Source organism: Cyprinodon variegatus, unplaced genomic scaffold (assembly GCF_000732505.1).
Source record: "Cyprinodon variegatus isolate N-32 unplaced genomic scaffold, C_variegatus-1.0 Scaffold541, whole genome shotgun sequence".
Taxonomy (NCBI): Eukaryota; Metazoa; Chordata; class Actinopteri; order Cyprinodontiformes; family Cyprinodontidae; genus Cyprinodon; species Cyprinodon variegatus.
In genome coordinates, this window is record NW_015150994.1 from 89,422 (window position 1) to 105,098 (window position 15,677).

Consider the following 15,677-nt stretch of genomic DNA (forward strand, 5'->3'; position numbering starts at 1 on the left):
CTTTACATCACAAAACTAACACCAATGTCCTTATTTTCAGTTTAACTGTTTATTTTGACTTTGTTTGACCTTATCAGGTCTTCAGGCTAAAGTCTTTTTCTCCAAACTCAAAGCAAAACATGGAAAAGCAGCTTTTAGCTCTCAAGCTCCACTAATCTGGAACAAAATCACCCCAAAAAACTGTAAAAGCACTGAAGCATTAAGCTGCTATAAATCAAGGTTAAAAAACAAACCTGTAGAGTGGCCTTTAACTGAGCTATCCGAACATTATTAGTTTAACTTTATTTTTTAAATCCTCATCTTATCATTTGAATAATTAATTGGATTCTATTTGTCTACCTTCAATGATTATTTAATGACCATTATGACACAGCAACGGACCCCACCTTTTATGTTTTTATTTTTCATGTATAAGATTTTGATTCGATTTCCTGCTAAAATATTATATATAATACATATTCCTAACCTTGACTTAGTTTACTAAGAATTATCTCAAGTTTTGTGAGCTATATTTTTTATCTTTTTGCCCATTAAAGCTACTAATATTTCATCCAAATGCAAACCTATTATCAATTATTCATCCTTAATCTTAGTACACTTTAAAATACTAATATCTAAAAACAAAATATCGATCTGATTCACTTTTTCTCTTCCTTTCCTCCTCGAATAAAGGTTTTCAGTCACTGTTGTTGGCTTCGCCATGTCATAAACCTCCAAAATCTAAAATTGTTCTACAAAAGTGGCTGTTGAAATCAATGGCCTTACAATGCCATAGAGCAGTGAGAGAACAATGCCCTGGAACTGCAACCTGGCCAGTGGGACAAAGTAAAAGGTGTGTTTTTACAGCCTTAGAAAGCAGGGTGAGCTGACAGACCCCTTAATTATCTCAAAAAAATCTTAAGGCTGGGTAACGCTTCACACACCACAGTTTGGCATTAAAATCCATGTGGTTTCCACTCTTGTCAGCCCTAGGATGCCATGTAGGGCACAGATTGCAAGCTTACAACACCACACGACATGTAGAAGAAGACAACAAGGCTGTTTCCAACATTTTTCAAAGCCTTTTCATTTCATTCACGGTCACAGAAATTTCTTTCCAAGAGTTGCTCAAAATCTCGCAATAGTATTGATATTTATGGGTAAAAATCAACAGATGTTTATGTTTGCGAATCCTTGCAAGTAGGAACTGTCGCTCGTCAAAATTTTTCTTTAAAGGTATACTATATGTTGTTTAGATTATAGAAAATACTGTCAGTTGCATGATAAGATGTTTTCTAACAATTAAATTCAAGAATCAAACCCTGTTGAAGTTTAAGTTACCCTACAGTCACACCTTAAAATGAAGCACACCCTTCTTTAAATGTTATTTTCAAAATGGATAATAGCTTTCCACACTGTGTGTAGTCAGACTAAACTGAGTGGCAGGTTTGGAATTTGAATCTGAGACAGAGAACCATATGCAGGGAGGATACATTATGGTTTTGGATTCCTTGAAGGAATTCATCATAAAATACATAGAATCTGTCCATTCAGATGACTTTCACTCCAAGTACTCTACAACATCTCACACCCGGTGGTGTGAAGGACATGTGGTGGATGGAAGGATGGATGTTTGGGTCTCACGGAAGCCATACTTGTTCTGTGATCAGAAGATCAGCAAACTGCCAGAGGGGAAGGCATGCACGACACAAATCCAGACAAAGCAACCATTGAGAATAAGACATGTGAGTGTGCGTCACAGGTACACCCAAGACATGTAAAATAAGAATGATAGCAAAGAAACACGAGAAAAGCAAATTGGAAATTCATTTTTTTGAAGGGAGAGAACTGATGCTCTCATAGTAAAGGCCTGATAGTGATTGTTTTCGGAGATAACATAGTAAAAAATAAATAAATATATATATATTGCTTTGAGATGAACAATAAATATTCAATTTAATATTTAATACGACTTATTATTAGCTATAATGGATTATTAGGTTATTAGTTTTGCCTTTCCTCCGGTCAAAGCAGAACACCTTGTTCCCCGTAGCTTAGACGCTATCCTGCCTTCCAAATGAAATATGGTATAACATAATACCCATGCCCTACTAAATTAACTTTTAATTAACACTTCTATCTGAAATTTAATTTTATTTGGAAGTAGTTTGCTTAAGATGAGCTTCAAATCCTTTTTATGTCTCTCTGGTGAAGCATCTTCAGTCTGTTCCTGGGCCAGGATAAAGACAGTTCAATTAAGGAAGTGTCTATTTTCTTACTTTATGCATGCCATTATTCCTCCCCTCTCCCCCAACAAGGGAATAAAAGGGTTTATGCAACATAAGGTTCAAATCTCACTCCTATTCTTGGAATAAAAATCTTAAAATAGACTTTGGTTTCATGGCCTTTCATTATGCGCTGTTATCCACATGGTTGCTGTTGGTGAGGCCAAGTCTGGGCGCCATCTTGGCTACATGGGTGACGCATTTCATTAAATTTTTATCTAAATTAAGACAGTAACTGTTATAAAAGATGTCAAGTGAAAACTTTTTAGCTTGACTTTCACACAAAGGTAAAAACAATAACTGTCCAAAATGAAAGTTCATAGATGTGCACTGAACATGTTTAGGTTAAATTGGATATCGGTTCAACTTTGTGATGATTTTAGCAGCTAAGTATAGAGAATGACTGGCAACAAATAAGACTTTTTTAGACATTCAGTGGGCACCATAAAAATGTTTATGCCTCATTTAAATCAGTTCTTAAAGACGATAGCTACCGGTTTAACTCCTCCCAGCCAGTAAGTGGCGCACTTGCGCCTGTCTGTCTCGTTTCACCCGTACCGTTTGCAAGCTGGTTGCCAGGCCTGCTAATGATAACTTTTGGTTACGCCTAAGCTCCTTCTAATGTGACTATAACCCGAACATTTACTATTGGTGCAGAATCTTTTCTTTTGGCGTTTTGCTTGTTACCCGGAGTTAATTTTTTTGGCCCGGTTAACTTTCTTAAACCATTTTTTTTTTTCTTTTTTTTTCCCGGTAAGATTGACACTTCTCCTGAACCACTCTAGATGTTCTTTAGCAGTATTATTTTTTGAAAGTTTTTTTTTTTTTGTTAAAAAAAAAAAAAAAAAGTTGTATCTATGGATTTTTGATCTATTCAGGCTGGGATGGCTCAGTAAGTTCAGTACCTCTGGTGCGTTCAAACTGAACATGTTTTGAGCATCAAAAATTATGTAAGTTATTAATTGTTGTTTTTTCATTTACGGGACAGCCATATTTAATCAGATTTTTCTAAAAGCTTGACTGTTTTTAATGTCATTTTAATTTCAAAGATAATTTTAGTTATATTTTAAATGGTTTTCAAAATGAATTTCTAACTGGGTTTTATGGTTTGCTAAGCTTTCAAGCTTTTGGAAATATTATTTTGTGCTTTCAATGAAAACACAGAGGCTTAAGGAGTTAGTATTTTGAACAGTAATCTTTGTTAGTATTACAGATGTACAAGCAGTGCCTATTGAGACTCACACATCGTCTTTTGATGGGAATGAACTTGCCCTCCACCTCAACCCAGCGGGTTTTGAGCTGGAGTTGCCGGGGCTCCACTAGATTGCCGGCTCCAGCCTCTGAGAGCTGATTGGCTAAGCCCTGCACCTCCTTAAGCTCCTCCTTCTTCTTGTCGAACTCTGAGCCAATTTCCTATTGGACAGAATCAACCGAAAGGTCACTGGCCATTGGCTGGGACCCGGTCGGGTTAAGCACAAAGAGGCATGTAGATGTGCTCAAAAAAACAAAAAACAAAACACATTTCTGCACAAACAACAACTCACAAAGCGACATTACATAATCAGGAGAAGAAATAAATGTAGAAAAAGAAAATACATTTATTTAGCCACTAGCACAGATGTCACTAATTAGAAGGAGAAATGTAGGCCCAAATAATATGTGGGTTATTAATCAATAAAAAAAAAAAATTACTTTGACTTAAGACTTTATTTTCACAAAAAGTACAATTCCTGGCAGATACAGAGGGGTGAGTTCTGTATGAGAGGCTCAGAAGAAGCAAGAAGGTGTATGGTAAGGTTGAAGAACAGAGAGATGGCCAAACACACAGACAGGCATTGGAAAATCTCAGTTGTGGAAATGACAGGTGAGTCTACGGCAAGCAGGTAACACTTCTGCTTAGCGAAATGTCATAGTGATCGTCTGAAAGGGAAAGACACAAATATAAAGTCAGGAGGTTTGCTGGAAAACCGGTGAAGTCCAAGTTCTCACACCCGGGAGTTATGTCTTTTTTTTTTTACCAACACCAGCTGATTTCCTCCGAGTTCGCTGAGCATACATGTTCAAGGTTAAAGTGTTTTAATAGAGAAATTATCAAAGGCACAGAGCAAAAAAGAGAAAATATTCAGCAAATATAAGAACAAAGAACATATTGAAGTCAAGAGAATCTCTGCTCTAATCTGGTCTTAAATAAATTATTTAAAAAGAGAGTCTGAATCTGATTTTCTTTTTTTCACGGTCAACTATTGTCTAAAGCTAGTCTTAAAGCTGAAAAAAAACAGAAATTAGCAAGAAAACATTGAAGAGATGTGGGACAGAACATGTAAGAAGAGTGAGAAGAGAACAAACATCTATGAAGGGTTTAATGGTTGGGAGTAATAAGTGTTTAGTATGTTTCTGAACGTGGTTTCACCTTGACCCGCTCTCCCTCAGGAGGGTCAGGAAGCTGGTCGACGCTGCGCTGGATGTCATCCAACCAGGCCATCAGGTCATGGGATTTCCTTCTGTACTGGTACCACTGGGGAGCGATGGCCAGAGCTTTCCTGTTCCTCAGGATACGCAGATCCTACAGACCAACAAATGCAGGCTGAGAGATTCAATAGTCTTTTCCTTTAATGCCACTACTGCAACAGAAATTTGTCCTTTAAATGAAAAGCAACAACTCAACCCTGCTGAAAGACATTTGTATTTAAAGGCGTCTCAGAGGTCTGAGACAATGGACTCCTTTTCCTGAAGCCGTTTTTTGAACGACTCATTTATCAGTTGCGCCTACCTCAAGGGTCCCTTCTACTTTTATTGGAGTTGTCACACCAACCATTAATAAACTTGAGGAAACGGCTTCAGTTTAAGGCAAACTTTAATGGTCATCCATATGGGACGACAGCGATTGATCAGGACTCAAAAATCAAGGACAGAGGTATCAGCACCCCATCTAGGCGGTAGCCTTTGGCTTTGGTCCAAGGCTACCACTTTGGTAAACACCAGCAGCTCCTGACAGCTGATCTTATTTACTGGCAGCTCTCTGTGCCTGCAAGCAACATGTGGAAATTGAGTCCCAGCACTACTATTTGGTCTGACACTTTAGTTTTGGAGTACAGTCAGCATTGCTATAAAGGTAATAATCTACATATATTTCTAGCAGACAGTAAAACAAGAGACAAATACTCTAATTTAACTATTCTTCTTGGTTGAAGGATATTTATTCTATTTCCATCTAGTTTAGAGCATTTTCTTTCCTGTTTCTTCAGCTCTAATTGTATGTTGTGTTCAGATATGTTTGCATAAGGGCATTTGACCCAAAAGAACTCTTGAGATAAGATACTTGTAGCTCCTAATTTAACAATACTGCTTTAATCATGATTTAAACATTTCTTGGCTAAACTCAACTATAACTATAAATGCAATGTGGAACTGGTCAAGCCCTTTCTTTAAGTAATATTATACTTCAGCTCCATGACAGCTTCCCTGTCTGGAACTGTTTCATTAAATTAGGAAACTTTCCTGCTACTTTACCAGGCCCTGAAGATTATATTCTTGAACACATCAGGTACTTGCCTGAACTTATTCTGAAAGTATGAATATTTTTCTCAAACACTGGTGAGTATTCTCATGGTGACTTTCCAAAAATGTGCTTTGTTCTATGAAGGTTCCGTAAAGTCTGGGAGAATTCAGGGAAAGTTACCAGTAAATTATTGGATCATAACCACAAAGTTTGGGTAAATATTTGGCATGTTCCAAAAAGTAGCCACTGGTCTCACATAAATATCATTACCATGAGAGCAAGAAAATAAAATTAAAGTGATTCTGGAGATCACCTGGTAATTCCCAATAAAATAAGTCATAAATCCTACAAAAGAAAACTCCAATTTAGGGAAAAAAGACTACAGAGTTTAGGGGATTGGTTGGTAACCTACATGCTAATTACTAAAGTCTGCAAACTGTAACCTCAAAGTTCTGCGAGGCAACATGAGAAGTTCCACGAAAGTAACTCCATTAAGTTCCATAATTTTAGAAAGTATCTGGTAAATTCTCAAAAGAAAATCTCTTAATCCAGAGAAAGTACTCATGGTGTCTCGTAGCTCTGACAAAGTCTCAGTTGTGCATGTTGAGTTACCTTTACGGTGTTGTATTTGCTGTTGAGCTGGTTGTGTTTCAGTCTTATCTGCTCTCGCTTGTCTCGATCAGGGGCTCTCCTTTGTAGGTTCTCTCCTTTCAAAAGCAACTCTTGCACCGCACCTTCTTCACAATTCTGCACACAGAAACAAACAACCTTTAAGGTGCATTTAAAAGACTAGACCGGCTAAAAACGTCTGTTCTATTGGCAGAAAGATACCTTGTCTTCCTGGAAGTCCTCCTCCTTTAGGTTCTCTCCCTGTTTGGCCTCCTCCTCCAGTAGCTCAAGCCAAACCCTTACTTCACTGTGATACTGTTCAAGCTCCCTTGCCGATGCCGCTGTCTGCAGAAGCAGAGTTAGAGTTTGAAACTTCTTTTTAGATCAAAAGAGAGTTCTGTTGTAGTAGTCCCTACCAATCCAGAGGTGATCCTCTGAGAGATGATGTCAAATCTCTGGTTGAGCTGATCCATTCTGGGTCTAACTTGAGCCTGGCAGTTCTCTCCTCTGGTGGACATCAGCTCTTGTGCCAAATCCCTAACCTCCTCCATTTTCCCTCTAGTCAGCTCCAGCTCTGCACGCAACACCTGGAGGAGATAAACAAGCAGTCACGTTTCTAAACCATTAAGTTCTATTATTATGTAAAGTATCAAGTGTTGAGATTTGGTTCTCTTTGGACCATTCTTGGACCATATCACTGAGGTAAAAGTCTGTAGATATAAGTTGGATTTCCTTTGGCAATGGCATAACTTGCTTCATTCTTTGAGCTTAGCTGTCCAGATTAACACAAATTACCTCTAGAGCCTGACCAGTAGCAGCTCAACTGTTACTGCCACGGATCCACATGATTGGATTAGGTATTCAAATCTTTAGCCTCATAAATAAATGAACTAGTGAATATCTAGTAAGAGTTATGAAAAAAAAAGATTTCCTTTAGTCCACAAACTTCCCCCTGACAGTGTACGACACAAAGAGGAGATTTTGAGTATTATTCAAAGATCACAACCTTTAGCACAGCATCATTGGGCCCCTGATTATCTATCTCATCCATCTTTCTCTCTGCTCCGTCAATCCATTCATTCACTTCCTTTATCTGTCCGTCTAACTTCTGCATCTGGTTCTGGTAATCCTAAGCAGGTGAAAACAAAAAACAAAAGAAAGATTGAAAGTTTGAGCATTTTTCCTCCAACAGCAACAACTTCCTTAGTTGAATAATAAACACATAGTATAGATTAGGATGTTTATTTCTGACCAGCAGCAGGTTGAGCCATTCCTCTGCTCTGGATGTGACTGCGATCCAGTTACAGTGCAACAGACTGACTTTGTCGTCCACTAGGCCTCCGTGGCCTTTTAGCACAGCCTTTAGGGCCTCGGCGAGTTCCACCACCGCCTGCAGCTGTGGTTGACGCTTCTCGATGTCACTGTGGACTGACTATGAGGACAGGATGCAGACACAGGAGAGTTAGCACTGGTTTTCATGTACGTGCTTGTGACAAAGTTTCATATCTGCCGTACCTGTGCCCAGGTGACTTCAGCTTCCAGGTCGCCGGGCATGCCCTCCACAGCTGAGCGCCTGGTTAGCTCAGCGTCAGTCGCAGCCAGCCACTCCGTCAGCCCATTGAGCTCCTTACGCAACTTTCTGGATAACTTCAGACTCTTCTCCAGCTCCAATTTACTCTCTGTTACCTGAGCAGACAGAACAAAATGGAAGCAACATCTGTCGTAGTTACAGGATAACATGTTTCTCTGTGTGTTTTTGCATACCTGTGACCCCAGCTGGTTGTAGAGCAGTTTCAGAGCGGTCACTCTGTCGTCCAGTTCCTTAGGTTGCTCCGTCTGCTGTCTCTGGACCACCTGTCTACCTGTTTTAATCACAGTCTCTACCTCTCCCTTTACTTCACTCAGTATCTTGTACAGCTTCTGTTTAAGCAAAATGAAAAATGACAGCCGGCTGAAAAAACACACCCCAACTCTAATCCCCATTCACTCGCCAATTTCTCCACCTGCAGGGCCGCTACCTACCATGCACTGATCCAGTTGCGACTGTACTACATCCTGCTCCACACTGCGGATGTCCAGCAACCCCACCTGACCTTTGACCCCAGCCAGGACGCGCTCGCACTCAGCCAGACGGGAATCGAAGTTGGCCGGTTTCTGAAAGAAACGGAACTTGGTCCAGACGTCCGCCAGCATTTTCTAGGAAGACACACAACGACAGCCCATCAGTTAAACTGAAAAACCTGTTAACATTTTGTCACAACATTCACAAAGCAACATTTATATGAATTATATTAAGATTTTATCGATGTCCTATTGATGAAGTTTGCGTGTGTACCCTTAAAATCAACCTACCTTAATCAGTTTATCTTCATTCATAACAGTTTCTTGCTCATATAACCTGCGTTAGTGGCTAAACTCTCAGACTGATTTTCAATTTGTACTTGGCAGAAAACTAAACTCCCTTTGAAATGCAGATTTACAGTATTTCCATTAACAAACAAGAGAAAATCAAGTTAATTCACAACAAAAGGTTTGTTCTTCAAATCGTTCAGCTAGCAGAATCTTAATTCATGTAAATAAATGAGGGAATCAGGTCTCTGCATTTGTAGCCGCCTAAACCACACTAATTCATGTCGACACAGCAGTCACCAAGAACTCACCTTTCGGGGAAAATACGCTTCATGATTAACCTGCATTTTATCCTGAATGTTTCTAACTTTAAATATTTTGCTTTATTCCCAAACCAGAAATCTTTTGAAGTTCGTATACTAAAATGATAAGTTCCTAAAATACATTTAGAAATCCAAACATCCTTTAGTAATTATCTAGAGAATAGATATTTTGTTCTTTCCTTTTGGAACATAAATTTTTAAGTCTTGCCCAAGTTTCTCTCTTGATTTTATCTGAATATTATAAGATCCCATCTAACTTAATCAACCTTAATCCAAACCATTTTAGTGCCTCTCTCTGAAGGGTGAACCTCTAACCCATTCCCAAGTTTTGGAAGTGTCAAGGATTTCTTTTAAGTAATTTATTCCATCAATCTATTTATAAACACTGATGGACTTTTTCCTATATGTTAAGAAAAAGCATCCCCAGAAATAACAAACCTTTCAGGCTTTTACAGATGCAAAGATTAAATTAAACCCATTATGGTTTCTGATTTATAAAGGATGTTGGCTGCAGTGGAATTTGGTGTCTTTATTTTTAACGTTTTAGAGTAAATCTACAAACTAGTAATGATATTTCAGAATAAAAAAATAAAAATCAGACAATCGTAGTCAATCAGCAGATATTCCAGTGAAATACTAATGCTAATAAAGTTGCTGTTAGATGAAAAATGAACAAAAAAGTGCAGATGGCTATTTGGCAAAGGGTATGAAAATGAGAAAATCCTCATGCAAATTAATTTTAGGTACATTTAATCTGTTTTTTCAAGTTTACCTGGGTTAAGTCAATCTGTCCCATGAGCCTCTGCGAAGGGTCCTTTTCCTGGTTCTTCTTTCTAATGTCTGCCAGAGTAGTTTCATGGACATTCAACTCCGTCTGGATTTTCTGTTACACACAGAAGCTCAACCTTAGAAATTCAGTGGAAACCAGTCAAGGTCGCTCCTAATAAAGCTCCTACCAATGAAGTTTAAATAGCTGGTTAATGTACTTCCCCCTGCTGACCACCAGGGGGCAGACCATGCTAAAGGATACCCAGAGGCAAAGCCCTTAAGTTTGCCTCATGAATAAACACATGCTTTCTTCCCATTCACGCTCCGTTTTAAATATCAGTTCCTCAGAAATCAGGCGCTTATTCGCTAAATGAATCCAGTCATTTCCTCCTCTTCCTCGCTGTGTGTTTGTGCGCGTGGCTGAGGGGGGGAAATGTCATCCTGGCACACGCTCTCCCATTCTGTCACTTTGCCATGGCTGCAGGTCATTACTTCATGATCTATTGTCTGATTAGTTCGGCGGGTGTATGTGTGTTTGGATGGGGAGAAGAAGAGAGGTGCGAGGAAGCGTGCGGGGGAGAAGCCAATGTTTGACGAGGACACAGTGAAGCTGAGGGCAGCGCGTCCTCATCAGCTGCATCCTTAATTAGGACCTTGGAGTGAAGAAAAGAGAGTTTCCAGATCTGCTGCGAGGAAATCCAAGGAGGAAGAAGTTTCAGAGATGCCAAACAATAACAGAGCCTTGTTCTTTTTAATCAGATCTGGTTTTGGATTTTGACAACATTTGGAGATTTTCCCGTTTCATGTATGACACACAATAATCAAATCTATTATGTTTCAGTTTCCCTGGCCTCTGAAGAATACAATAAAACAGTTGAATCTCTTGCATGTTGGTGATCAAAAGAAGGCAGGGAAGGAGCCTTTTTCTATGTGCTTCTGAGAGCTGAGTCAGTGAGTCTGTGTGCAATGGAGCGATGGAGAATGGCTGGCGAGTAACCTGCCTGAGCCATAGGTGGTGATCCTTTCCAGTTCAAAGAGATGTAAAAGGCTGAGAGACCTGATGTAAACTGGTGCCGGCATCCAAGCTGGTTCGGAGATATTGAACCAACCTGGAGATGCTCCCCTTCCTGTCCTTTAGAAAGCTTGTTTTAGAATAGCAGATTCCTTCTTTTTCAGTTCTCTAGTGGCTCCTTCCAAACTTTCCAGGACACACCCCAATTCCTCCAGAATTAAATAATCATTGTGTGAATAAAAAAAAAAAAAAGAACCCTACCTTTTTTCCCCCTTTCATCTACACCTTTCACCATTATATGTCATACATGTACTGATTGAGATCAAGATTGTTGGTAATACCAAATTTGTTGTTTATATTGTTATAAGAACTATAAAAATATACATCTAGCTTATTAAAAACAAAAACCCAGTTCTACCTAGCTGCCCCAAGGCCAGACAATGAACATGTAGCAGCCTTAGATCATTGTGTATACATCTTAATGCTGTAATGTTTAGTGAGATTACTAAACCAAACCATAATCCACTCCAATTAAAGAAAATATCTTATATTCCCTAACTGAAGTGTGCTTTGCACAGGTGAGCATGTTTGATGATGGTTTCGTACCACTCCCATCGTTTTTTGTTTTTTTTTGTCTTTCAGTTGCAGCAGGTATTAGGGGTGGGTGTCGGCAAAGAAGTCATGATTCGATTCTAATCACGATTCACATGCCACGTTGCGATTCTATCACGATGCATCACGATACTTAAAAATATTGCGATGCATTGCGATATTTTCACTGAACACTGGAAGAAAAAGATACAGCCATTACCAGTGGCTGACTGGCTGGGTATGAGCTGGATCGTGTCTTCAATTGATACATAACTGAAAGCAACTGAATTCATACAAAGCTGTATTTATTGAAACGACTTTTGGAGGTGTTGCCATGAAAACAAATAGTGGACAGAAATATTACTATTACTGGCGTGGACACTGACAAAATGATCTTAGGATTCATCAAACTTAAAATAACAAAATAAGGATAATCAGTGCCTTTTACATGGCCTCAGTGGTCCTTTTGCAAATTACGTGCATCATATCAATTTTATTTTTACCTTCTTTGTTTTTAAAGCCAAAATGCATCCAAGCAGGGCGAATTTTCTCAGTTTCCTCCATATTTTGTTTACGAATGACTCGTCTCAGTATCCCGTGGCCGGAAATGCTTGTGACACAAGGCAGCGGGCGTCAATACATCCACAGCTACATCTGCTGGACTGGAAGTTGTATTCCACTTGATTTGGCTGATGTGCGCCAACCATTAATGTATTTTATTTGTTCATTTTTTATTTTTTATAATCGACTCTTGCCTTCAAGAATCGATGCAGTAGATCACAAAAATTTGAATCGGGATGCATCGTCATGACGATTATTTTGCACACCCTTAGCAGGTATGAAATAAAATTTCAAATTGCACTCTGTCAATTAAAGCCAGCAAAAACACAACATTTTAAGCTCCTTGTGTAAACTATCCTGCGCTGGTTTGTTGTCCATTTGTTTTGCCTCCATCTAACACTCTTCATAAAGGTGTGCTTATTTTTTATTTTCAGTATTTGGACCTAACTTTTAGCTTTTTCTGGTTGTGTTATGGTAAGAAATTTTGGGCAGTCATTTGGACACAAACCTGAGTGCAAAAATGAGTGAAAATGGTAAGAGCTGTGGGTACATCATGGCTACCTGAGCCTCCTGTGGTATCTGCTGGGCATCAATGTGGTCAGACAGGTAAGCAGTGAGGTGGCGGTCCGTGTTTGCCAGAGACTCCTGGATCTGCCTGAGCATCTTGTCGTTCTCCTGGGCCCACTGCACACTTTGCTCCAGCTCCTTCCGCCTGAGCGCCGCCTGGGAAAAGGAAAAGCTTCGATAAAAACTGGCATCATATACAATCATTTTAATAACATAATAAAAAAAAAAGAATAACATTTGATCTAAAGCCATGTTATAACGAATGAAAAAGAAGATCAGAGAATTGGATAGTTTTAGAGCGCTACATGGCGTCAGGATTATGACAAAACAGAACTATGAATGTGTATTATTGCTTGACAGGTGTGTTGAGGTCGCCTACTTTCATTCACCTCAAGCTCATACAACAAAAAACCTGGATATCATAAACTTCACACGTGCATTAAACTTCCCAGGTGCAGTATTCAGTGACCAGGAGCACAGCTGAGCTGCATGAAGTCGACAACCCACCTACGTGAAAAATGCTTCCGGTTAATGCTTCATCAGTGCAGGTTTGTGCAGATTATTTTTTTAAGGCCACCCAGAGGTCACCATCCCCTGATTAGCTCTAAATTGAAAAAAAAGTGGTCTACTTTTGAGAGTTTTTGTGCAGTTAAAACTGTTGTTTGTGCTGCTTTTGTTTCTAAAATATAGTCATTGATGACGTCACCATCTAACCAGACAGTGCTGCACTCGTGTCTGAATTAGAAGTTATTGCATTACAAAATATGGCATTGCTGTGCTGCAGTTATTAAAACAGCCGGCATGTTTACCTTTCCTAGTGGGTGGAAAGATAGTTGCACAATATTTAGTTGCTCATCAGCCTTTGATTTGGATCTCCCATCGCCCCTAGCAACCCCTTTGCGTTTCCTGTTAATATCTTGTTATCAGGACTTCACAATGAAAGCATAGGTGCAATGTAACAATACTTTGACTTATGCTAAATTGTTCAATCAGCTTGGGAGGCCATCATCAGTTTTTGGAAAAGCCCCAGAAGAAGTTTAGAAGCACTCAATTTTCCAAGTTTGTTCTCGTGGCTCAGCTGTACTCGTGGTCACAGAATTGTGCACATGAGATAATCAATGCACGCCTGTAGTGTAAAATATGCTTGTTTAACATTATATAAGCTCCTGGTGAATGAACAGCGGTGACCCTAATGCTCCCGCGGAGTACATTATACGACAGTTGTTTACTTTTGTTATAATCCTGGTGCCATACTGAAAGGTCAAATTTCATAAAACTGGTAAAACAAGTTTTTTTTTTTTTTTTTTTTTTCAAATCACTATAACTGCTAACACTCCATTAAGTCAGGATGTATACTAGTCCATGGGTGATAAAAGGTCTGAGATTTATTTACAATGCAGCAGGCACTGATTCTCTTAAACATGCAGAAAATTTCCATAAAGTTTTTGTGTAATTTTGCACTAGAGCCTTGCATGATATCCATCTTATTACTACATAACCGGTTTATTTTTGCCTGTTAAAAAATAGCAAAACCTCTGAACTTAAAAAAACCCAAATAGAAACAATTGTGTACTATAAGAAGCTCTAGTCATTCTTGAGACACAAAACCTAACTATAAAACAGAAAATGCACACAATCGTCCTCTAATCTTCTTAAAAAAATAAATCAAAGTACCCTCCTGACGGTTGGACTTCGAGGTATTTCTTTCATGTTGTCTCTTGATGCGCCAACCTAAGATCTCCAAACGATGACCGCTGTCCTACCACTCACTCCTTTCACTATTTTCCCCGGTCACTGGCTGTCAGTGGGATTAGCTTGCAGACGCAGCGATTACCTCACAGATAATCCCAACCCTGAGTGCGTGTGCTTGGTTACAGGTGAGCGTGCTAATCTTACACAGAGGGATAATAGATCTAAGTTTAGCTCTGAGCCCCTTGTGCTGGGCTAATTTAAGAAGTGTCCAAGAGGACGCTTCGTATTGAAGGGTTTGGGTTGAAAGGCAAACGGTAAAATACGACCTGCATTCTCCTGCCGTTACAGAAGGAGAACTGCAGCATTTTGTACATTGAATGCATGTATTTGAGTGACTTGTTAAGCACTCCTGTGGTAAATTAAGACCAGTAAGAGAGTTTTTTAATCAAATATTAATTTTCATCAATAATACATAAAAAATATGTAACACTCCTTAATTATGACATTAATATTCCAAAGAAGCATTATTTTGTCTGTTATCCTAACTCCAAAGACCAATTCCCAAAAAATAAGTGCATAACGCTGATGCATTTACATGGCAAATATACCTTTACAACAGCAGGCAATTCACCTTAAGGGCTTAAGTTAAATCATCAAAAGACATCAATGTGTCACGGAAATGCATTTTTTTTTTTTTTGAGTCACAGCGATGAGTGAAGATCCATTTATCTAAAAACCAGTGTTCGATAAAGGACATATAGACCTGTGTGACATTTGAAATGTAAAATTCTGAAGATGTAAGAGTTAAATTTAGATAATCCTGTAACACTGTTGGCTAAAAATAATGTACAAAATCTTAACTGTATTGAACTTTCCAACTGTGAGGCAAATTTTATTTTTCATGTGCTTAAGGAAAAGAAAAGGTTCACAGACTCTGATAGTGAATAATTTAGATTATTTTCTGATCTCAGTTAAATAAACGTAAGCAGAAATGCTAGTAAGGAGGAAGCAGTTCAAACAGATCTTTATAACCCATAAAAGCAGGCAGATAAACGGTTTCCTACCCGGGCCATGAGTTCATCCCATCGGGCGTTAAAGACGTCCAGTTTCTGTTGAATGAGTTCATCCAGAACCCCTCCGTCCATCAGCGTCTGGGCCAGTTCTCGGATCTGGTTCCTGTTGTCTTCTGGGTGTTGCAAAAGAACCTCAAGGCTCTGCAGATTTCACCACAAAACAAAGACAGTCCTTTATTTTCTTCCACAGTGTGATAAAAATCCCAACTTATAGTATTTGTAGCCCCTTGGCACTAAAAGTGAAATATGTTAAAGGTCTGTAACAGTTAGAAACAATCGATATGTTAAAGGTTGCTATGTAGATAGTTGCTTTTTGTATCTCTGCTTCTGTCTCCTTGAACCCCAGTCGGCCTCGGCAGATGGCCGCTC

At 39.0% G+C, this 15,677-nt stretch overlaps 1 protein-coding gene across 1 annotated transcript in view; it reads right to left on the reverse strand.

Moving 5' to 3' along the window:
* Positions 1-15,677, reverse strand: part of LOC107095375 (dystrophin-like) — a 369,912-nt gene that overhangs the window by 85,496 nt on the left and 268,739 nt on the right. Inside the window, 13 exon segments of the mRNA XM_015391433.1 lie at positions 3,507-3,677; positions 4,675-4,827; positions 6,376-6,510; positions 6,595-6,717; positions 6,789-6,959; positions 7,379-7,501; positions 7,625-7,804; positions 7,888-8,058; positions 8,137-8,292; positions 8,395-8,568; positions 9,817-9,927; positions 12,538-12,699; positions 15,300-15,449. Of these exon segments, the coding sequence (XP_015246919.1) occupies positions 3,507-3,677; positions 4,675-4,827; positions 6,376-6,510; positions 6,595-6,717; positions 6,789-6,959; positions 7,379-7,501; positions 7,625-7,804; positions 7,888-8,058; positions 8,137-8,292; positions 8,395-8,568; positions 9,817-9,927; positions 12,538-12,699; positions 15,300-15,449 (1,980 nt within the window).